Source organism: Ambystoma mexicanum, chromosome 12 (assembly GCF_040938575.1).
Source record: "Ambystoma mexicanum isolate Mex_15411 chromosome 12, UKY_AmexF1_1, whole genome shotgun sequence".
Lineage (NCBI taxonomy): Eukaryota > Metazoa > Chordata > Amphibia > Caudata > Ambystomatidae > Ambystoma > Ambystoma mexicanum.
This window is the reverse complement of record NC_090936.1, coordinates 364239076-364264360: the sequence shown is the minus strand read 5'-3', so window position 1 is coordinate 364264360 and position 25285 is coordinate 364239076. Positions and strand designations below refer to the sequence as shown.

At 39.2% G+C, this 25285-nt stretch overlaps 1 protein-coding gene and 1 long non-coding RNA gene across 3 annotated transcripts in view; one reads left to right on the top strand and one right to left on the bottom strand.

The window, feature by feature from the left end:
* Positions 1-25285, bottom strand: part of DNAI7 (dynein axonemal intermediate chain 7) — a gene marked incomplete in the record, with an annotated part of 1381690 nt that overhangs the window by 191726 nt on the left and 1164679 nt on the right. Inside the window, 1 exon segment of the mRNA XM_069628488.1 lies at positions 7130-7297. Within this exon segment, the coding sequence (XP_069484589.1) occupies positions 7130-7297 (168 nt within the window).
* The window catches only part of LOC138513543 (uncharacterized), a 382496-nt gene that overhangs the window by 105038 nt on the left and 252173 nt on the right, over positions 1-25285 (top strand). The gene's annotated exons all lie outside the window — the stretch shown is intronic.

The window sequence follows — 25285 nt, the reverse complement described above, 5'->3', positions numbered from 1 at the left end:
TCTGCCAAGGCTTTTTGGATCCTCTCACACCAGTCTGCATCTTTCACGCAGGTTTCTGAGGGTGGGGAAGGGGACTCGAGTTCCCTGAGGATGGTGAAGAGCTCTTTTGTTCTAGATTTGGCGTTCTCAATTCTGTTATCATAGGTCTCTTTTTTGGCCTTGAGGATAGAGGTTTCGTAGGTAGTGGCCGCTACCGTGAATAGTGTTTTGTTGGCCTGTTTAGGTGTTTTTCTCCAGGTTGTTTCAGCTGCTCATTTGGCGTTCCACAGGATTTTAAGCTCTGGGGTGAACCATTTGTTCAGATGGGCTGCTGATTTAGCTTTAGTAAGTTTGATAGGTGGGATGATATCTACTGCAGATTCAAGTGGTTTATTATAGAGTTCAGCGAGTTTATCTGTTGTGGATGAGAGGACGAAGGGTCTGCAAGTTGATGTTACGGTTATTTCTGGTGGAGGTTTGCGGGATGGTGGCTGGAGGGGTGTTTGGTTGCATCTTCCCTTGGAATGAGAAAAAGATGGCGTGGTGGTCTTACCATGCGATTGGTTCATTTTTGAGGATGGAGGTGGCACAGTTGTGTTCTGCCAGCTAGTCCAGGGTTCTGCCTTTGTTATGAGTTGGGGGTTGTGATCCTATGCTTGAACCCTAGTTGGGAAATGGTGGTTTCCAGGGAAAGTGCTTTGGCGTCATTAGGATCGCCGAGGCCCAAGTTGAAGTCCCCTAGGAGGATGACTTGAGAACTTGTTTTGATGTTAGTGGTCAGGAGGCCAGATATCTCTTCCTCAAATGAAGAGATGAGGCCTGGGTTCTGTCTATGAGATGCATCAGGATGGTTTGTGAGGCAGATAGTTGGAACTTAACTGACAAGAGTTCGGCAGATCGGAAGCTAGACAGAGGGGTCATTCTCAGAACAAGGGAGGTTTTGGCGATAAATGCGATGCCTCCTCCTTTACCTGAGTTCCTGTCATTCCTTAATACTGAATAGCCCTCTGGGATGGCCAGGGATAGAGATGGGCCTGCTGCAGCCAGGTTTCAGTAATGGCCAGGAAGTGCAGGTTGTTAGTGGATATGAGGTCTGCGATGTCCAGTGCATGGGCGACCAGTGATCGAGCATTGATGAGAGCACCTTTGATCAGAGGGTGTTCGATTATGTAGTGGAGGCCTTTTGGGTGTTGTCCAAGATTCGCGAGGCGTTGGTATGGACTTGGTTGTTTTGGGAGTGATGGGGTGTTTTTTGAGAGGGGACCTGGGGGTAAGAACCGGGAGCCGAGTCTCTGGTTTCTGTCCTTCACTGGGCAGGGGTGCCAGGGTGACGGGGGAGCAGCAAATCGGCTGATCCATTCTGAAGGGCTGATAGTGCTGTTTGGCTGGTCGATTTGTTTGGTGTTGACATACCCCATAGTTATGGTGTATGTGAGGCGTTGAGGCTGGGGTGATTGAGGTAATAGGTTCGTGAGGGAGAAGGTTGTGTTGTTAAGGTAGAGTAGGGAGAGAGTTGCTGTCAAGGTAAGAGTGGTTAGGTAAAGGATTGCCATGGACACAATGTTTGTGTGGCAAATATGAATTAAGACTTGTAGCATATGCAGAAGACATTTTAATTCTCATGAAAACCCTAGCAGTGAATCTTCCCAGATTATTAAATAATACTACAGCAAAATTCTCTGACATTTCTGGATTTAAATTAAATAAAGACGAATCGGAAATACTTCCTTTGAATGTCTTTTGTGATTAAAAGGAATACAAATTATTTGGTTTGAAATGGTGTCAGGAATCTATTAAATATTAAGGAATTTCTATAGCAGCTTAAAATGTGTGTATGATTAAACTAAATTTGGAAGCTGTAATAACAAGGCGGCGTGAATCTGTAGCATCATGGTCTCCTCTATATTTAACGTGGTGGGGAAGACTTGACTCTATAAAAATGTTAGCGCCAGTAATATTATATTTCCTAAGAATGCTTCCTATCTCTTTGCCAATTTCTTTCTTTAAAATGATTTACAACAGTCTCTTAGACTTTTTATGAGGAAATAAAAAGAAAAGGAAAATCTCTTTCAATAAATTGAAACATTCTTCTGATTCTGGAGGTGTTACATTTCCAGATTTTAGGTGTTATCATAATGCCTTTGTTCTTAAAACAACCTCAGTGCTGGTTTTTCCCAGACAAATCTATCCATATACCAATGTTGCTAATAGTTGAGAAAGAACTGGTATTCCTGTTTACAATCAAAGATGTATTTTATATTTTTAAACATTCCAACTACCTATATCATAAATCAGTTTGTACCTATGTTCTGAAATAATTCTTATTTTTTTCATGTTAATAAACCATCAAGTTGTGTCTCACAGTTTTTATGGTGTAATACAAAATATTACTATAAATGGTAAATCTGTTATATGGAAACCGTGGTTAAGTAAAGGTCTTAAGTTTATTATGCAAGTTATTTCAGGTATTAAACGGGTAGTATAGATCAGTGGCAATGCGCTCATTTTGGAAGCAAGCCGACACAGAGCAACACAGGTTCAAATCTTAGGTTCGCTCTTAGAAACCTCTTCGGTATTGAGCGCATTATAAAAAACAATTAGATATTAGAATTAATGTTCTTACCTTTGATGTTTTTAAAGCTACATTTTCTTTATCTAATACAACATATAATCAAAATATGCAGATGATGAATGCTTGTTTTGATAACCTGGATTCCTTTGCTGGAAACAGAATAGCTCCAGACCGAGTTACATTTATGGAATTTTCATCTGTGTGCAAGGCTTCACATTTTTACAAGTTGATTAAAAACAATAAACCCTCTAACATGAAATGGTCCTTGGAGCAGCAGTGAGAAATTGATTTGGAAAGACATTTCATGAACGTATATGGTACTTGGTTAGGTCAAAGGTCAAAGTTATATCGCCATCCGCTAATTTAGTATTTTTTTAAGTCAGTTAAAATGAGCTAATTCAAAATTATCTAACAGCGGGAACTGGTGGTGCTGTCATTAAGAAAGTGGCTCATTTAAGCATATGTTTTTGAATGCTCATTCATTAAAAATGTCTGGTCCCAAATATGTAACATTATTCAACAATTATTTAAGGTCACCATCCCTTTAAAGATATCTAATATTTTATTAGGTAGTCTTTCAATGAGTTCATTGAAAATAAATTATTCATATATAATCTTGGATTTATTTATTCTATTAGCAATTAGAATTATTATATCTAATTGGATGGAATTTAAAAAACCTTACATTGACAGGATGGTGGAATAGTGTATGTAATATCCATAGAATGGAAAAGTGTATTGCCACTACCCCTGGACATTTTATTAACTATCAAAAGAAATAGCAAATATGTATTGTTTTATTTTGATCCAGCAATAATGATTTCTCAAATATCTCAAAGAAATCTTGTATTAATACATCACACATTATGTAATTGATAACTGCCTAAATGATTAACTCTTAGTTATCATTTATTTTCATAAATGCAGTTTTATTTTTATCTGAGTAAACTCAAGATCCTTACCTTTTGTTTGGTCTTTTCCCTCATGTTCGTCTGTCTTGTCTTAAAATCTCACCTTAGTTTCAGGATTGTACCTGGACTACACAGTTACTGTATTAATTATCACTCATGATATAATAATAATATATTTTATTTGTATAGATGTGCTAATATATTAAATAATTACTACTGATAATTAAATACAATACCAATTAAGAAACAAAAAAAAAGAATGAGTCTATAACTGGTGTAATACCTTTTCTGGTTTCAATGGACATTGTGGAATAACGTGGTAGCTTTTTGGATGGATCAATTTTAATCCTAACTGGATTTTTTGTTATCATGAATTGACCAAAGGGATTCCAGGACAGTATTAATGAATTCCTGCAAATCTGGGGACAAGTCTCCAGTTAGAGGTAAAACAGGCTGTTCATGTAGATCATGCAGTGTAGCTAGTACAGCTTTAGGATTCTTTCTAGGGACAATTGACTGGAAACACTCCATTGGGGTCACACCTAAAATGGGCAAATCAATTTACCTAACAAGTCCCTTCCAAGCTTGTTAACAGGAGCTGATGGACTCAGAAGAAACACAGGCGTGTCTGTGATTGGACCTAAGGTGACCTCTATGGGTTCAGTGAATTAGTGCAACGCTAGTACATCAGACAGTTTCAGATGGAAAAGGAACTCCTGGAAAACATTCTGATTGAATGGTTGATCTACTATCTCTGGTACCTACTTAGCCTGGAACAGACTTTCGATTGACCTGACAATGAACATAATGTCCTTCCTGATTTACAAATATCATGGGGTAAGATATTTCAGGCTATCTCAATATTGTTCTTCTTCATTTTGGAGCAGAGTTGGCTTATTAAGAGTGAATATTGGGGTTCGGGAAGGAATTCTGTCCTGGGAGAGGGAGTGGATTGTTTCTTTGTGGCCTGCATGAGTGTTCATTCTTCCAATGCCCCATCTTCTTGCAGTATTAACATGCCATGGGGTCTATAAACTCACTATATTGCCTTTGCCGATTTCTATTTGATGCTCCTCTACCCCTTCCTCTATCACCAAAACCTCTTTGGAATCTTCCCCTCCCTGCCAGGGGCCACTACCTTGAATGCCCTGCAACTGCAATGTCATGAGCTTACTTTCAATATTTTCATTCCTCTGTTCCTGACATGCAACACTATGGCTATGGTAAATAGCTCATACAATGGTTTATTCTGCCACCCTTTGCAAATAGACTTTAGCTATGCCTTAATTTTTGGCCGAGTACCAAACACATAATAGTTCACTTATTCTGCTTGAAATTTCATATGTTACACCAATCGGTTTTTGCTGGAGTTCTTCTCTGGAATGACGGCTATAATTCTATTCCAGGCTTGATCAAATATATCGTCTACAGAAGGATCAGCAGCTGGCCAATTGGCATGCTGTTCCAACTTATGCCTAATCTCCTGCAGCATGCACACTCATGAGGTGGTTCCTATCAGCTCAGGCAGGGTTAAGGGATTGGATAACAGTCGGGAGTTCCCTCAATAAAACACTGATGACATGACTTTGTTTATTAAGAACCCCCATTTTAACTTAGAACCAGTGATGCAGAACATTCAGGAGTTTAGCGACTAATCCGGCCTAACAGACAATACGATGAAATCTGCATTTTCCCCTTTCAAGGATGGGAATCCATATTCTCCATTGTACTGGGATTCCAGTGGCAAGCCTCAAAGACCAGGTATCTTGGAATAAAGATTGAAAGAGACCCCAAGGTTTTATTTCATGAAAGCTATGGTCAGGTTTGGGAGAATGCCAGGGACTTGGTCCCCAAGTGGAGAATTATCATGTCCTTCTTGTTTGGAAAGATTTCCCTCATTAAAATTTCTCCATACTGAATTCATTTGGTCTGGCAAGCAAGCTAGAATTGGTTGGGATAAACTAACAGCTTCAATGGTCCAAGGTGGCTTAGCCTCCTAGCTGCACAGGCTCAATTCCTTTCTTATTGGTACTTGCCGGACCTGGGTATAACCCATCTGTGGATTGAAAGGCAATTGTTGCCCCAGCCCTGTTTAGGAATGTTCTTATTGGTGCCATGAATACAACTAGTGAGATCCTAAACTAGTGAGGTTGCTTGTAGGTGCGCTGCTGGATAGTGACTAAAATTGAGAAGAAGCCACTCTACTCTCCCTTATTACACATTATTCACATTTCAGGGGGTCTCCCTAACTAGGAAAAGCTTTCTAAACAATGCATGGGTAGGCTAGGACTGTCTAGGTTCTCTGACCTTTTCACTAATCGCCAATTCATTTCACTGGACTAATTCAAGGAGTTGGGGGGCACTTCAGCTTTGGAAATGTTTCTGTATTTCTAGATGCATACCACATTTAACATTTCGAGGCCAACAGTGATCCTCGCATTTATTGCATAAAGTTATTTGTAGCGGCCGGGGGAGGGAAAGGGGGGTTATTTGACCTGTCTGCTTTTCGCCAAAATTATTAAGTCGTCTATGGGGGTGTTCCCATACAGCACATAGAGTGTGGCAAAGAGCCTTGCAGCAGCATGTAACTGATGAGGTTGGCTTTACTACTGTGCGCTGATGAAAGGTGTTTCTTTTAATAGCCGGTTTAAACTGTTGCACTTCAAGTTTTTGCACCAAATGTACTATACTCCCATCCTACTGCATAGATTTTATCCTGAAACATCTTTGGCTTGTGAAAGGCATACAGCTGACCCAGCCTCCTTTTTGCATATGGCTTGAAACTGTGGCACGGAATACGAGTTCTAGAACATATAAAACTAGAACACTAGTTTTCTTTTTCCAAATTTGAGTTGTAATCTTGAACTTGTTTATTTAATGCTTTTATGAATTTAGATTTTTGTACATTGGTTTGATATATAGAGTTGAGTTGTATTTAAAATGGTGTTTTTTATGTTATGCTCCTTGACCGAAATAAATCAATATTACTACTATAAAGAAAAGTGGTAAAGTGGCCATTTGTCTCTAGGACCTGGAACAGGAGGGTCTGAAGATGTAGTGAACCTAGAGATTTCCCGATTGGGGCGTCATTTTTTCTGAAATGGACAAGAGGGAATCAGCGAAAGCTTTGGATGCTACTCACAGGGTGAAACATTCTGTAGGAGATGCAAGTTCTTTGGGTATGCCGATGGATTGGGAGCTTATGCAATCTGGGCATAAAGGAAGGCTTTTTCGCTCTGATAGATAATTTCACTATAATGATGCAGGGGTGGTTTCTTGTCCTCCAGGCCTTTGGAATTTTGCCATTGGTGTTCAAGTTCACTGATCACATTTTGTAATGCTGCAATTCAGGAACACACCAAAAATTGATTTTGAAAGTAGTTTTAATTTTTAAGATTGACAGAAGCAATAAATAATGTTCAAGGATTCTATAAGTTAGAAGTGAAGATCCTCCAATAAAGAGTACAGAGAACCTGTGATCACCAGAGGGGTCAAGAAAGCTGCAGAGAAAAAAGCTTTAGTCGCTCACTTTTGCTGTGAATTTTGAGAAGAGTCCTGGTTAAGATTTGTGAAAGAGGCTGCCTTCTGGCATTATAGAGTTGTGATGGGGAACATTTTAATTGAGTTTAAATAATATGTTAGAATGCTGTAAAAACGCACTGCTCACCTTCTTATTAATGCTAACATATCTATCCGAATCCTCTTCTGGAAAGATATTAATTCCAGCACGTTTCAGTGCAATCTTCAGAGCAAAAGGACTCATCCATTTTCCAATTAAGTTGGAGAGGTCAGCACCCTCGGCATTAGATAGTGAAGACAAACAACACTGGTTATCCTGTTGAACAGAACAAATAGGTTATCAATTTCCTTTATTCACAAAATAGACTCACAAAAGAAATGCCACAAGTGTTATTTTCTAATTGTACACAAAGTTAAAAGCACTGGTAAAACAAGTGTTTCATATACTAGATTTTTGCCATATTAACATAAAATCATCAGATTTGTTCACGTGTGCAAGTCCAGTAGAATCATACTCTAGAGAATGTTATTATACCCCAATGACTTGTGCAGCCACGTGACTGATTAGGACTAAGGTACTTGAAATTCAATATTTCCAATACAGACTCCTTTTCATGTTTCCTTGATATTGTCAATCAACATTGGATGCAATAAAACTAGAACACAAGTTTTGTTTTTCTAAATGTGAGTTGTAATCCTGAACTTGTTTCTTTAATGTTTTTATGAATTTCGATTTTTGTAAATTGGTTTGATATATAGATATGAGTTGTATTTAAAATGGTGTTTTTTATGTTATGCTCCTTGACCGAAATAAATCAATATTACTACTATAAAAACAGTGGACAAGTGGCCATGGTTCCTACTCCTATGTCTAGCTTGAAACGTGATGATGATGCGCATTCTCTTGAAACTGATAAGCTTAGATCGATGAAGAGAGTACTCAGACCATGGGATATTTGTAACCATGATATGATAGATATTCAAATATAGAGATGTAAAGATAGTGTCCAATATATGATGACCAATTTGTTTTGAGTCTGATAGTCAGATCTTCAGTTAAAGAGGGTCACATTGATACTAAAGGCGAATGATTGCTTGCATTTAAAAACAATCTGTCAGATTTTAAATTCTCAGAGAATAAGAAGTGAATCAGAAGTTGTTTTAAGTTTGAAACAAAGTCTGACCAGAAAGCTTGATGCGCTACCAGGAGGGTGTTAGATAATAACAATAGTCAAACAGGTAGAGGCAACCACAAGACATTTGCAAATCAAGCTTTCAAACAAGGAGAGAATAATGGTGTGGCCCAAAGAGGTCTGAATGGAAGCAGAATAAACCAGGGCATCTCCACCTCCAAACTTCGTCAATCGGTCGCAAACTGGAATCGTACTAGTCTCAGTGAGCAGCATGTCAATAAACCATAGATCTAAGCTGTGTGTTTATTAGCAGAGCAGCATTGTGGGTAACAATATTCTTACACTAACTTTGCACCTTTAGGTTAATTATTGCTACTGTGCAGTCTAATTACTAATATCCCAATAAGAGAGAAGTTCAAAAAGCAAAATGGGCAGCACTATGAGACTCTGCTGCGGAAAACATCTAAAATTGTTTATTTCAGGTCTTAAATCTGTTCTGCAATGCATGTAGACAGATGATAGAGATAGGAGTTTCACCTTCACTTAGCAAAACTAAAATAAATGGCGTTTAGCGCTGAGTAGAGAAGCAAACTGAACTAAAAAACAAAGCAGGGATTAAAGCAAACAATGAAGAGGAAAGCCTATAAACACTAGGAGAGCAGCAGAGGTTAAGGTACAAACAGAAAAGTACACACAGCCTTGGTTGAAATTAAAGCCAAATCATTGCTACAATAGCAATTACCATCATGGCCTACTAAGCACCACAAAAGTGGCTTGTTGACAAGTATAAAAGAGTAATCACAAACCTACTTTCTATCACTTAATAGCATAAAACAAGCATTATTGTATCAAGCTTCCCTACATCACATTGGCTCTTTACAGATTTTTTTATTCTTCTTTCAGTATCAGTAAGTAGTTCAGAACATTGCAAGCATCAGAGATTAAAGTTCTTAGGGGTCAATCCCTTTTGCATTTTGCTAGCATTACCTTTCTATCCAGAGTTAATCTAAAAATATTAAAAGCCCTCACCTATCCTGTCTCTTCAGTTTGCTCCATCTAATGGCATATTCCCAGCATATTACAAAGTGGCCACAGTCTTATAAGCACTAATTAAAAAGAGACCGCCAACCCCATCAATCCCTCTTTCTACTGACCCATCTCTCCTCTGTCCTACCAATACAAAATACTTGCGAGAGTGCCATTCAACTGCATCAGCCACTATATCTGGGAACATGCTCTTCCTGATCGCCTCCAACCTGGCTTTCGAGGTAAGCAATACCCAAAAACTGCTTTTATCCATGCCTCCAACTGCCTTAGCTGTTCACACCGGTACCACTGCTCCACTGTTCTCATTCTTCTCAACCTTTCTTCTTCCTTTTATATCCTTGTCCATTCTTACTGTCTACGAAAACTTCCTCTCTTTGCTTCAAAGATACCAGACTTGCTTGAGTGCCGTCCTATCTGGCCTGGGACTTGTAAGGATATTTGGCGTGTTACAGTACACAGTACAGCAATACTGCACAAGTAGCACAATTTTTTTTGCAGCACCACCACCACAAGGGTGCGGTGCATTGCTATATGGGTTAGCAGATTAACAAGGAAAGACAGACTATTCAGTAAAAAACGATTTTAACATATAAGATGCAAATCTATTTTTACAGTTAAAAGCACACGTGTTCATGTAAAAATGCACACTATTTTTCACCTGAAATGCCTATATTGCTAGAGACACATTTGAAAATTAACAGCTAACCTATTAACCATTAACCTGACTAATAAAACCTTATTTTAATATAACCCACTAATAAAATGTGTTCTCTACTGCAGAATTAGGCATACTCTGAAAACCATTTAAATAAGTGTGCAGATTTTTTCTCTTCTCTGCCTGATTCTCCGTGTTGTTGTGCACAGTAACTGCAGGAAGGAGGAAGTCAGATTTGCAACAATTGCAAATGTATAAGCGGAGCTATTGTTGAAGAGTAGGAGGATGAGAGATGATGGATTTCATTGGGACACGTCATAAAGAGGGCTGAGAGGAAAGTTTTAGTGGGCAGTATCAGGGAAAAAGACAGGCAGACATCTTTCTGCACTACTGGGGAGAAGACCTGGCTGTGGGGTACTGACTGAATGCAGATTCCTGTGTCCTGCTGCAGTCGACATTGGGGAGAGCTGAAAGAAAAACCTTTCCACTGGCTGAGGCATTCCTATCTGAAAAAGCTGAGAATTCCAGGCAATGACCCCGGCTTGAGAAGGCAAGCGTTCCTTTTTGCTGGAGTTAATCCAAGAGAGCCACATTCACAAAGAGAACAACTGAAGAACACTCAGATAAGGTAATTACCTAAGCGTGGGAGCCGGGTGTGTGCACGAAATTATGCAGTCAGTGTAGGATTCCTGTGCGTGTCTTAATCAAATACCAATGTTGCAATTTGAGTTTTGTTCTCCGCCACGCTCTTTGCAGTGTGACATAGAAAATGCTTTTACTGTACCATTTTATTTATTTCTGTAAAGAATGAGATCATGTCTAAGTGCAACTTTTATAATACAGAAAATATTTGAAAACAGACGGGTGGTTTATTTTCTATTTACCATTACAATGCCAATGATGTGGGGAGATTTTTAAACAGTGCAATGGTCATTTTAAGACAGATGTGTGTATGTCAGAATCAGTATGAATAATTGTGAGTGACTGTAGTATAACTTGTTGGAGGTACATGAGCCAACGGGAAGAGAGACTCTCTGAACATAGCTCCCTACCGTATATAAGGTAGTGGAAATTACCACAAGACTACCACATATAGCTCTCTGTCGTAAATAAGTCAGTGAGTTTGCCCATGGTGGCGCACCAACACTATCACTGGAAAATGTGGTATCTCTAGAATGCAGGTCTGAGGTCTCTCTAGTGATCACACGAAAAATCTAAGCGAAGATAAGGGATTCTGGACATTGGGGCCACAAATAAAACAAGGGAATTATGCTCACCAAAATACCACCAACCACGTATACCAAATATGCAGGTCTGGGTGCTGAAATAATGCATGTCCATTGTATTATTGTTGCACATGGCCAAATCTGAATACAAAGAGTGATTATTGCTAAGTTATTTTTCGGCGGTAATAAAATACCGTCAGGCCCCAAATCTCCACAAAATACCCTACATATTTATGGTGCGTTGCAGGCCGGGAAAGTGATCACAGAGTACCTACTGGGCGTGGCAAGCGTGTCTCACACTGCCATTTGCACATTAAAGGGAACCCATTTTATAATAGCAGTGTGCCACTAAAAACGAATTTCAGAATGTCACAAAGGGAAACCACATTCTCAGATCTAGTGCAATATTTAGAGGCAAAGTTATTTGCACATGGGAATTGGTCTTCGAATACCACGTTAGAATGGAGTAACCGCATTCAAGGTGAGGTGCAGAAAGAAAAACTAGACAATATTTTTGCAGAAGGCAGCATAATTCAGGTCTGCCTTACAAGATTATTGAATGCAGCCGATAAAAGTGCAGAGAAAGACTGTTTAATACGGCTATGCGGCAAAATATGGTTTATTTTAAACAAGTCCCTGCGAATGCAAGAGAATGATACTCAGCTAATTAACAGGTTAAAGACTGAATTAGATGGGACAAGTAAAAATCAGGAAATGTTGAGAGCAGAATTGGATGTATGCCAAAAAGACATGCAATTAAAATGCAGAGACTTTGATACTCAGTTATCCAAAAGCAAGAAACAATTTGAAGATAGTGAGCAAGAATTGACACACTTAAAAGCCTTAGTGGATCACATTAGGCAGGATAAAGATGAGGTTGTTTCAGAAATGCAGATTTTACAAAAAGAACATTGCGAAAAAGAAGGTGATCTCCAGAGTGCAGAACAAGAAATGATTAAAATGATCCAAGAAAGAGACAAGAGAAATAAAGAGTTCAATGAATGCCAAATGCAAATGTGCGATATGCAGGAGGCAATTAATAAAATGAGTGATGAAAATAATTATTTGCATGATGAAGCCAACAGACTCCTTAAAAAGTGTAGGGACTTAGAACAGCAAATGTGCATTCCCAGGTCCCAGGAGAGGCGGCAGGGTACCACATTCAATGGAGTGGAGGTGAATTCTAGCTCTGCCCAAAGAGCTAGTGCCCCAGTGACAGGACCGGTGACTGAACTTGGTTGCAGTGCCCTTGGGGGATTTGATACTCCCATTGGGGGCAGCCACCAATCTCATACACCTGAAAACAGGATTGAATCACAAAATAGTGCAATTCCATGCATTGCAACAAGTAGCCCCATAAAAATAATGAAATCCATTAAAGCCCTGATCAAACCATTTAAAAAGGGAGGTGAATGCTGCATTGAGGATCACTTAGAAGCGGTACATGACATTTTTAAAGCGCTCCAGATACCTAAGGAACAGTACAGACAATATTTTCATTTAACTTTAGATGCCCCGACGGCCAGCATCATAAGGGGATTAAATGAACAGCAGAATATGACATGGCTGGAGTTTGAAAAAGAAATTAGGCGTCATTTTTCTCCTTTTCAGTCATTGCAGGAGGCAAAGAAAGTCGCGTACACTATTACTGCTGGACCTAATACATCACCTCGCCAATTTTTACAAGACTTAAAAAGAGCATTCTCTCGCTTTGATGTATCTTTTGACTCAAATTCCAATGAGTTTAAAACCGCATACTTCTATGGGCTACAGAAAGACATCATATCCCAATTGGTCCGTGAATTTGACCGTGACAAGTCCCTTGAATGGATTGTACATCAAAGCACTAAGCTATATGAGGTACTCTATTGTCAGGGTAGAGAAAGTGATAAAATGAAAGATACTAGGCCTAAATCTAAAGAACCCTCAGCCACAGTAATGGAAATCAGGTCAGCCAAAATGTCCCTTGAGTCTGCTCAGAGCCAAGGTAAAAATAATGTGACACCTGAACAAAGGGGTAATCAACAAAGATCGCCATTTCCTGTACCAATGTTCCAAACACATGATCCTAGTAATAGAGAGAGCTACATCAGCCCTAGATATTTAGGGGATAGACCCCGGGTAAGATATCGGCCTGATATGGCAGGTATGAACAATAACCAGAGACAAAATCAAGATCAAAGAAATGATGGTCCCTACCAGTCATTGGGGACACAGAGTAGGTTTGATCCCAACACCATGATATATGGTAATCAGGATAGGCCCCGATATGTGGATCGATTTACTGATAACGGAAATCAACATAGGGGCCAGTACCCACAATCTGAGAGACAGGACATGAGGCAAAACGTGAACTACAGTCCACGCCAGTACAATGATTCCCCACCAGGGGACTATAATCAAAGGATGGGTGCAACCCGCTCCCCTCCACAAATGAATCAAGAGTTCAGAAACCATCCCAACCGGTATCAATCACCTGAGAGGTATCAGAATAGATCCAGTCAGGGGGAAAACAACCAATATCGACCTAGGCCACAGAAAGAGGATCCTAGAGAGATGGAAAGGTTCCAGTGCCTTGAGGCCCAAGTGAAAATGTTAGCTGAGCAAATAGGAAAGCTCTATACAGCGCAAAAACAACCTTCCAAAGAGGGGGCTGATGGCTGTAGCAATGACCGGGGGGCTTCCGAAAAGTGACTAAGTACTCATGATAATCGCAGTGCCAAAATGACAGATTGCTCTGATATAATTTTGCATGACAACTCTGAGGTGACTAATGGATTAAAAATGAAAGTACCAGTAAATGAAATTGTGATAGAAAGTGCAAATACTTTTAAAAAAGAGGTACGGTTTAACTTAGAGCTAAATAAAACAGTAAAGATTTGCACAAATGAAAAAGAAACATTAGGAATTCCAAAAGAACAAAGGGACAGATTTAAGAAAAATGACTCATGCATGGGGAATACCAGTGAACAGGGAGTAAGTGGGGATGCCATAGCTCCTTCCCTGGGCAAGCAAAACAATGACCAAACACAGACAGAAAAAGGAAATACTCACAAGGAGGGTACAAGTCAATCACCTGAAAAATTCTTTGAGCCACATATTTTTGAAGAGGCTGAAAGGGCTGGTATTACACTAAATGATCACAAATGCACAGAATTAAAAAATGACAAATTGCTGAATGATGTTGTTACACATGTTCAGTTGGGAGGTTGTAATGTGGTCTCTGATGTTACCCAGATGGATGGGCGAACAGTGGCCACACTCAAAAAAACTTCTGAACATGGAGAAATGAATAAAATATCTCGCACAGAAATGGGTAAAAAGGAGGGAAAAATGTCTTTTCATTTACCAATGTGCTTAGCCAAAAGTGAAAAAGACCTGAGAAAGGTGAGCCCTGAAATCAGTAAGAATTCACATTTCTTATGTGTATTAGAGGAAGTTGAGGACAGATATTATGCACCCATCACTGTAGAAGAAAAATGCCACACCTTCGCTATGATTGACACTGGCGCACAGGCCACAATTATGTCCAAGGAGCTGGTAAAGAGTATCAATGAAGGGAGGCCTCCACAGAGTCAGATCACAGTGAAGGCAAATCGAGGCCCAGTGCATAACTTTAATGGGGAGGAGGTGCCCATCATAGGTGTAACTGAGGTTGACATAAAAATAGGAAAGCACAGAATGAAACAAGAGGTATTGGTCACATCTATTTGTGAAATTCCATTTCTGATGGGGACAGATTGCCTGAAAAGATTGTCTCCTCTCATAGATGGGGTGAATGGAGTGCTGTGGTCCTTAACCAAAAAACCATTGAGGCCTAAGAAACTAAAATCACAAAACAGCAATATAAAAGAATGTCACACCGTTGCCAAAACAAATGATGCTGTGGAGGTATATCTCCAGAATAGCTGCATACCTAGTGTCACTGTTATATTAATGTGTCAAGACAAAGATCAGAGCGACAATGAAAAACTACCTGTACAAATATACTTGGACCCAAGGAAAGATTGGCAGACTGCTATAGATGAGCACACATTACGTTTTTACTTAAAAGAGAATACATGCAAACAGAATATTGTTCCTAAAACAGATTCAGAAAAACACATTACCACTCTGGCAGAGATACACATGGAAGATGAGCAACCATGGGTTCACGTTGGTATAAATGATTATCTTAAAACAATAAAAGCCACTTTAGCGCTTGAACATGAAAGGAGTTTCATTAATGAGAAATTGTTGCAAAAAATTATGGAGAGGGAAGAAATCCCGAAATTTAGGATTAAAAACCAATATGTTTCTGGGTTGGACAGTCCAGACTTTGAAAACCGAATTACAGGCAGATGCATGCTTAAAATTAGCATTGGGCAGAAAACAATTTACCATAATGTATGGATAGTGAGTGGAGCACAAAATGAATTTTACATGGGCAATGACATCATGCACAGAATGTGTATGGTGTTAGATTTCCTTAATCAAAAAATATGGTCACGCCTAGGTGGGCCGGCGCCTGAATTTGAAGACAAAAGAAGGGCTTATCATTGTGCACAACTAGTTCCTTATGCAGTCGAATTACAGATGAGGAAAAATACTATTGTTCCTGCATTTACAAAACAGTTTGCAATAACACTGAAATGCAAAAATGGACAGCAGATGAAAGGCTCTGATGCATTTGTATGCCTGAATGAATCCATAAAACAGCAAGGCCTGGATTATGAATACATTCCATTGGTAGATATTGGTGAAGGATCTGTAAAAATCATGGTAAATAATAAAGGTTGTCAGGACATTCATTTAGAGGAAAACTCCCCATTAGGAATGGCCATACAAAAATCACATTATACGGCAGATTTAAATAACATGGTGATTGGGAATATTCCTGAAAAATATGTAGATGCCAAGGGCGAGTTGCCAGAACACCTGGACTCTCAGCCCAAAGAATATTTAAAATTCATTCTGTGTATCCTTATGATTCAAATGAGACAGTGTGCTGCCATCAAGAGGATTGCATAATATTTAATTTAAATGAAAATGAAACAGGAAATCAGCCCATTGAAGTGGAAGCTGATATGCCAAAATATTTGAAAGTGGCAGCTCTACAAAAAGACACAGCCACACAGTTAGAGGAAAGCGCTGAGATTCCTTTACCAGAAGAGTTTCCAGAATTTTCCAGAATGGTAGAAGAGCAGATCTCCTTAGCGGATGCATGTGACAGCGATGAGGATCGACGCAATCTGAGGGAAATATTTATGGAGTTTAAGGATGTATTTGCAAAAGATGCTTATGATTGTGGTTTAACTGATTTACATGTGGCCACACTACCAGAAGGTTGTAGCAGAAATCCAGTGTTTGTACGCCAGTATAGACTACCGCTGGCATGTTTAGAATCATTGGCAGAGATTATTAAAAATTTGGAATCACGGGGAATAATTAGGCCCATTCATAGCACATCCAATACGCCTATTTTAGGTGTGTTAAAGCCAAATGGTCAATGGCGGCTGTGTGCAGACTTAAGAGAGTTAAATAAAAGAGTACCAGTATCTAGATGGCCACTACCATTCATTGATCAGGGCCTAGCTCAGATACATGGTTCAAATGTATTTACCACGTTAGATCTCACATCTGGATATTGGTGTGTGCCATTGGCAGAGGAGATACAACACCTATTTTCCTTTACATTTGACAGGACTCAATATGCCTGGCTTAGAGCTCCGTTCGGGTACATCAATAGTGGGAGTGAATTTGGCATATTTTTGAGAAAGGCCATGCCAGATGCAGCGGAAAGAGGAACAATAGTTTATGTGGATGATGTCTTGATAAAAAATGCAAACCTTAAAAGCCATTTTGATGAAATAAGACATGTGCTTGGCCAATTGCAGAAAGCAGGCGCCAAAGTATCTTTGCAAAAAACCCTTAATCAAAAAATATGGTCACGCCTAGGTGGGCCGGCGCCTGAATTTGAAGACAAAAGAAGGGCTTATCATTGTGCACAACTAGTTCCTTATGCAGTCGAATTACAGATGAGGAAAAATACTATTGTTCCTGCATTTACAAAACAGTTTGCAATAACACTGAAATGCAAAAATGGACAGCAGATGAAAGGCTCTGATGCATTTGTATGCCTGAATGAATCCATAAAACAGCAAGGCCTGGATTATGAATACATTCCATTGGTAGATATTGGTGAAGGATCTGTAAAAATCATGGTAAATAATAAAGGTTGTCAGGACATTCATTTAGAGGAAAACTCCCCATTAGGAATGGCCATACAAAAATCACATTATACGGCAGATTTAAATAACATGGTGATTGGGAATATTCCTGAAAAATATGTAGATGCCAAGGGCGAGTTGCCAGAACACCTGGACTCTCAGCCCAAAGGAATATTTAAAATTCATTCTGTGTATCCTTATGATTCAAATGAGACAGTGTGCTGCCATCTAGAGGATTGCATAATATTTAATTTAAATGAAAATGAAACAGGAAATCAGCCCATTGAAGTGGAAGCTGATATGCCAAAATATTTGAAAGTGGCAGCTCTACAAAAAGACACAGCCACACAGTTAGAGGAAAGCGCTGAGATTCCTTTACCAGAAGAGTTTCCAGAATTTTCCAGAATGGTAGAAGAGCAGATCTCCTTAGCGGATGCATGTGACAGCGATGAGGATCGACGCAATCTGAGGGAAATATTTATGGAGTTTAAGGATGTATTTGCAAAAGATGCTTATGATTGTGGTTTAACTGATTTACATGTGGCCACACTACCAGAAGGTTGTAGCAGAAATCCAGTGTTTGTACGCCAGTATAGACTACCGCTGGCATGTTTAGAATCATTGGCAGAGATTATTAAAAATTTGGAATCACGGGGAATAATTAGGCCCATTCATAGCACATCCAATACGCCTATTTTAGGTGTGTTAAAGCCAAATGGTCAATGGCGGCTGTGTGCAGACTTAAGAGAGTTAAATAAAAGAGTACCAGTATCTAGATGGCCACTACCATTCATTGATCAGGGCCTAGCTCAGATACATGGTTCAAATGTATTTACCACGTTAGATCTCACATCTGGATATTGGTGTGTGCCATTGGCAGAGGAGATACAACACCTATTTTCCTTTACATTTGACAGGACTCAATATGCCTGGCTTAGAGCTCCGTTCGGGTACATCAATAGTGGGAGTGAATTTGGCATATTTTTGAGAAAGGCCATGCCAGATGCAGCGGAAAGAGGAACAATAGTTTATGTGGATGATGTCTTGATAAAAAATGCAAACCTTAAAAGCCATTTTGATGAAATAAGACATGTGCTTGGCCAATTGCAGAAAGCAGGCGCCAAAGTATCTTTGCAAAAAGCACAATGGTGCAAGAAAAAAGTGAACTTTCTAGGGCATGAAGTGACTGAACATGGGCTAAATCCACAAAGGAAGAAAATAGAGGCCATACAAAGATTAAAAGATCCTAAAAATGTGAAAGGAGTAAAAAGTTTATTAGGGATGACAGGCTATAACAGAAAGTTCATTGAGAATTATGCAGAAATCACTCAACCATTGACTAAACTGCTTAAACTAAAAACTCCCTGGAGATGGGAAAGAGAGCAGTCTGATGCAATGGCTAGATTGAAGGAATGTCTTGTAAAGGCACCATGTTTAGCATACCCCATAAAGGACAGGGATTTCTTTATAGAAATAGGCTTTTCTGAACATTGTATGTCAGCAGTGTTATCACAAAAACACGATTTGAATCACAAAACCATTGCATATGCAAGTAAGGCATTTTCCCAAGTTGAAATGAAATTTAATGAATGCGAAAAGGCCCTATTAACCACTGTGTGGGTGCTACAACATTTCCGCCCCATTGTTCAGGGAGAAAAGGTGATTATTGAAACAAATCATCAACCTTTGCAATTTTTAGAGAGTAAAAGAATTAGATCAGGCAATCTAGCGCAATCCAGAATCACTTCATGGACGCTGGCATTACAAGGTTTTCCCGTAGAAGTAAGATATGGACAAAATAAAAAGAGCCCAATTGCTCAAGGGTTAGCTGACTTACATGACTGTGCAGCTGAACAAATAACAAATGAAATGGATGTGGAAGCTAGTTTACAGGAATTTGAACAATCACCACACAAAGCTTTTGATGAAAAAACATGCAAGGATTTGCCAACTGTATATGTGGATGGTTGTGCTTTTCACATTGAAAATGACAGTAATAAACAATTAGTGGCAGGAATAGGAAATGTCTGGTTGAAATGTGAAGGCGTTCCTAGTATAGGGATGAGGATTGGAGATAGGAGCAGTCAGGTGGCGGAATTGGCAGCCATCTATAAAGCAATTGCTACTGCAGTTGATAAAAAGTTCAGTGAAATTGTCCTGGTGACTGATTCTGACTATGCACGGAATAGCTTTGTGGAGTATTTGCCTGGTTGGAAAGCAAGAGGCATGGTTACATACAACAAAAAGCCACTTAAACATGGAAAAATGATACAAGCCATAGACAAATTGGTGTCAGAAAATAATTTAACAATATACTGGAGAAAAATTCGTGGCCATTCAAAAACACCAGGAGAGGATAAGGAGGGAAATGATAAGGCAGACCATCTGGCTAAGATTGGGGCTGTGATGGGAGAATTGCTACCTATTGATTATTTAATGGGTGAAATACAAATTGATGCAGTCACACGTTCTAAAGCACCAAAGGAGGTAGATCAACCGGTGGTGCAGTGGAGTCATGACACGCCAGACCAAGATTTGATTGAGGCACAAAAGAATGATCAAATTTTGGGAATCTATTATAATCATTTGATAGATCCTGAACAAAATCCTTTAACAGAAAATGATTGCATGGGAAAAGAAGAATTGAGGGTGTTATTAAAGAACAAAACACGAATTAGATTACAGGATGGACTCATGATTAGAGAGTCCATAACAGGGCAAATACAGTGGGTAGTACCCCTTTCATTCAGAGGACTAATGCTACACCATGCACACGATGCCATAACTGCAGGCCATAGAGGTTCACAAAAGACATTAGAAATACTAAAAGATTATGCTTACTGGCCACATATGTCCCAAGATGTGGAATTATATACTAGAGGATGTCTAGTATGCGCCCAATTTAAACCTGCTTCACCAATGCATAGAGCACCATTGATGAAAAGAGGCCTAACTCTCCCATGGTCAGATTTGCAAATAGACTATGTAGGTCCTTTAAAAAGGTCGAGCAGGGGACACCGCTATATTTTGAGTGTGGTATGTTTGATGTCAAAGTGGATTGAGTGCATTCCCGCACCAGATTGTAGTGCGCAAACAGCAGCCACATTGCTGGTGAACCATGTGTTCTCAAGGTTTGGGTTGCCACAAAGAATTGAGTCAGACAGAGGAAGTCATTTCACAAGTACTCTAATGAGTAAGGTATGGCAAATACTAGGTGTGAAAAGGAAACTACATATCGCATATCGGGCGGCGTCTTCAGGTACAGTTGAAAGAAGCAATAGGTCTGTTGTGGATATTTTAAAGAAATTTGTGGCAGAAGCAGGTTCCAGCTGGGATTTGCGTTTACCATTGGTTTTGATGGCAATCAGGTCGACTCCTGCCAAAGCAACAGGTGTTAGCCCCCATGAGGTCTTAACAGGTAGGAAAATGGTGTTACCACAACACCTACTATACAGAACACATGAGCAAACTCTAGTGAGTGCATCCACAGTTCATGAATATATTGATGAACTGAGGAGGCATTTGCAACATGCATTTGCTTTTGTGCAGAGAAATCTGGAAAGAGCTGCTGAAAGTGCTAAGTCATATTATGACAAAAAGACATCAGTAAAGGAATACAATGTAGGGGATCAGGTGTACAAGTTTCATTTTGGAAAAAGTAAACAGAAAAATTCTAAATTTCTGGCAGCCTGGCAGGGGCCATTTCGAATTATAGATAAAGTCTCTCCTGTAGTGTATAAAATTTTGAAAAATGAAGGTGAAACAGCAATAGAGCAGTTTGTCCATGTAAATCAAATCAAACCATGCCATCCCAGACATGAGATCAGGCAGCTTGAGCATGTGGAAACGGATAGAGTCCCTTGAGAAAATAAATGGGTGTAATCAGGAGGCAGTGACAAAGAAGTTAAAAAAAAGTTGATTGTTATGATGGCACATAAACACTGTAATATATATGTAGAATATAATATAAATAAATAAATAAATAAATAAATAAATAAATGCACATATAACGGAAGCTCGTGGTTGGTGTGCAGAGAGAAAGTGTATTAAATATTGAAGGCTGTTTTATATGTGTTTGTTTTCTTTTAACTTGTGTTTAATTTCAGAAAAAAAGAAAAAAAAAAACGAAGTATTTTTACCAAGCATGTTTTATTTTTGGCAAAAGGATGAAGTTAGTATTGTGCTATGTACTTAATCTGTTTATTTTCTATTTTGATTTAGACAATTAACATTATTTGGTCGGAGGTTCCGGGATCAGAGGCCACGGGAGACGATGGAGTCCTGGAGTCCCCTGGATGAAGACCAAAAGATGCCTGCCTCCAGGTGGAGGTGAAGACAAAATAACCGGAATGCCAAAAGAGATGACTACTGTGGATTCAAGATTGCCAAGATGAAAGAGTACTCGAATGAACCGAATAACATCGCTGGTCGGGACATATCAAAAGAGACAAAGCAAAAGTTCCGGCATATGAAGTTCCACGTATTTATTATTTTAATTATTTATTTTAACTTGTTATATTACTTATTTGTTTTAGTTAGTTGTTTTATTTCATTGTTTTTTTATTGACTTGGAAAATTTAAACTTAAAGTAATGCCACTTCCACTGAGAAGGCAAATGTGGAACATTTTATGAACTGATGGACTCAGATGAAATGTTGATTGCAAATTTTCATTGATGCACATGAATATTCATTTTGTTGGATTGCTATATTGTAAAAAAAAATAGAACAAGTTGTTTTTAGGAATTGGCTTGGATTATAGCCAAGTTCTAAAAACAAAAGGAGGGTATATGTAAGGATATTTGGCGTGTTACAGTACACAGTACAGCAATACTGCACAAGTAGCACAATTTTTTTTGCAGCACCACCACCACAAGGGTGCGGTGCATTGCTATATGGGTTAGCAGATTAACAAGGAAAGACAGACTATTCAGTAAAAAACGATTTTAACATATAAGATGCAAATCTATTTTTACAGTTAAAAGCACACGTGTTCATGTAAAAATGCACACTATTTTTCACCTGAAATGCCTATATTGCTAGAGACACATTTGAAAATTAACAGCTAACCTATTAACCATTAACCTGACTAATAAAACCTTATTTTAATATAACCCACTAATAAAATGTGTTCTCTACTGCAGAATTAGGCATACTCTGAAAACCATTTAAATAAGTGTGCAGATTTTTTCTCTTCTCTGCCTGATTCTCCGTGTTGTTGTGCACAGTAACTGCAGGAAGGAGGAAGTCAGATTTGCAACAATTGCAAATGTATAAGCGGAGCTATTGTTGAAGAGTAGGATGATGAGAGATGATGGATTTCATTGGGACACGTCATAAAGAGGGCTGAGAGGAAAGTTTTAGTGGGCAGTATCAGGGAAAAAGACAGGCAGACATCTTTCTGCACTACTGGGGAGAAGACCTGGCTGTGGGGTACTGACTGAATGCAGATTCCTGTGTCCTGCTGCAGTCGACATTGGGGAGAGCTGAAAGAAAAACCTTTCCACTGGCTGAGGCATTCCTATCTGAAAAAGCTGAGAATTCCAGGCAATGACCCCGGCTTGAGAAGGCAAGCGTTCCTTTTTGCTGGAGTTAATCCAAGAGAGCCACATTCACAAAGAGAACAACTGAAGAACACTCAGATAAGGTAATTACCTAAGCGTGGGAGCCGGGTGTGTGCACGAAATTATGCAGTCAGTGTAGGATTCCTGTGCGTGTCTTAATCAAATACCAATGTTGCAATTTGAGTTTTGTTCTCCGCCACGCTCTTTGCAGTGTGACATAGAAAATGCTTTTACTGTACCATTTTATTTATTTCTGTAAAGAATGAGATCATGTCTAAGTGCAACTTTTATAATACAGAAAATATTTGAAAACAGACGGGTGGTTTATTTTCTATTTACCATTACAATGCCAATGATGTGGGGAGATTTTTAAACAGTGCAATGGTCATTTTAAGACAGATGTGTGTATGTCAGAATCAGTATGAATAATTGTGAGTGACTGTAGTATAACTTGTTGGAGGTACATGAGCCAACGGGAAGAGAGACTCTCTGAACATAGCTCCCTACCGTATATAAGGTAGTGGAAATTACCACAAGACTACCACATATAGCTCTCTGTCGTAAATAAGTCAGTGAGTTTGCCCATGGTGGCGCACCAACACTATCACTGGAAAATGTGGTATCTCTAGAATGCAGGTCTGAGGTCTCTCTAGTGATCACACGAAAAATCTAAGCGAAGATAAGGGATTCTGGACATTGGGGCCACAAATAAAACAAGGGAATTATGCTCACCAAAATACCACCAACCACGTATACCAAATATGCAGGTCTGGGTGCTGAAATAATGCATGTCCATTGTATTATTGTTGCACATGGCCAAATCTGAATACAAAGAGTGATTATTGCTAAGTTATTTTTCGGCGGTAATAAAATACCGTCAGGCCCCAAATCTCCACAAAATACCCTACAGACTCTAAAAGCCCATGTCTACTACCCCTGTTCATTCATCAGCTGATAAATAAATATGACAATTAAATAACATATTCTTCCAGATGGGCATGCAGCATGACCCGAAGAAAATTGACATGCCCCTAAAACGTCACAACTCATTTCCCTTAGGATTTTCTTCTTTCCCTCTTAGCAGACAAATGTAACTATTTCCGTGTCATATATGGCTTTGCTGTTGCTTACATGGACTCATTTGAGCATGTTGCTCTATGAACTAAATTGTTGGTTCTGACTACACAAGGTTATTGTGCCAAGGACAAAGGCACCCACATGGTGGAATAAACTAGCCTGAACTGTTACAAACAATAAGCCTGCTCATAAGTGGCCGGAAGTGGTCATGTAGTGGAGGTGCAATGGCATTCGTCGTCATATCAAGTCATAAGTGGAAATGGACATAAATAAGGCACTATATGTTAATGAATATGTTCACTGTTTTGGTAGGGGCGGGATAAGTGTATAGGAAGGCATAGAAGTAGTTTTTCATATTTTCTCTGGCCAGGTGTCATAAAAATAAGGATCTAGAGGGCACCTTAAGGCAGTACAGTTGGCTCTAATCAGGTGCAGGTCACTGTTTACATTGGCTTGAAAGGCAAAAAATAAAGATGCCTATGTTTTTCATGACCCGAAAATGATGTGTGAGCTTAGTTTGTCTGAAAATTCTGACTCTGCGACATAGATCTGTCACGCAAAGTGGGTGCACCGCGGAACTTGCGGACTACCTCCATCAATCGCCCCAGGTAGATTATCAAAAAGATGATGAGTCCTGTTTAACAAATGTCAAAGGGAGGTAGGGAGTAGGTTGACTGGAAGTGATGTGCAAACAACACCAGGGTACCCTTTACAGAGAGAGGAGAGCAGGGACTAGAATCTGAAAAAACACAAATCCTCCTGATCATAAACATGTACATGCAATCAATACGTGACACTTCCCAGTACACATATAAATGTTTGTGCACCCACATATACACTCCCAAGGACACACCAAAATACCCACTCAGGAAGACAACCAATACCCTTTGCAAATTCACCTGACAAAAGTAAAAAAGGTTAATTACAAAAATACAAAAGTTAATTACAAAAGATCAACATATTAATTTAAAAGAACTGTAACTTAATGAATCTTGAGATGAGAAACAAAAACATTACATACACATAATGTAAACAGTCCAATAGTGCAAATTGGGCAGTTGTCACATTTAAAACAAACAATGTATGTCTGCAGCAAATATAATATCAACTATTAATGCACTTAATTCTACATTCATAAAATGTGCCTATGACCTATGGTCCACATCTGGAATAAAGTGAACTCATCTAATGCGGCTGTTAATAGAGCTTGCCTGAGACCTATGGTCCACACCTAAAATATTGTGGACTCATATAGTGTGGCCAACTAGATACCCCATGCTCAAAAAGCAAACTCTGGACCCCACGATACCCACTAACTACAGACCCATCACCACTGTCCCCTTCCTGCTCAAAATTCTAGACAAAGTAGCCTACCTTCAAATACAGCAATACCT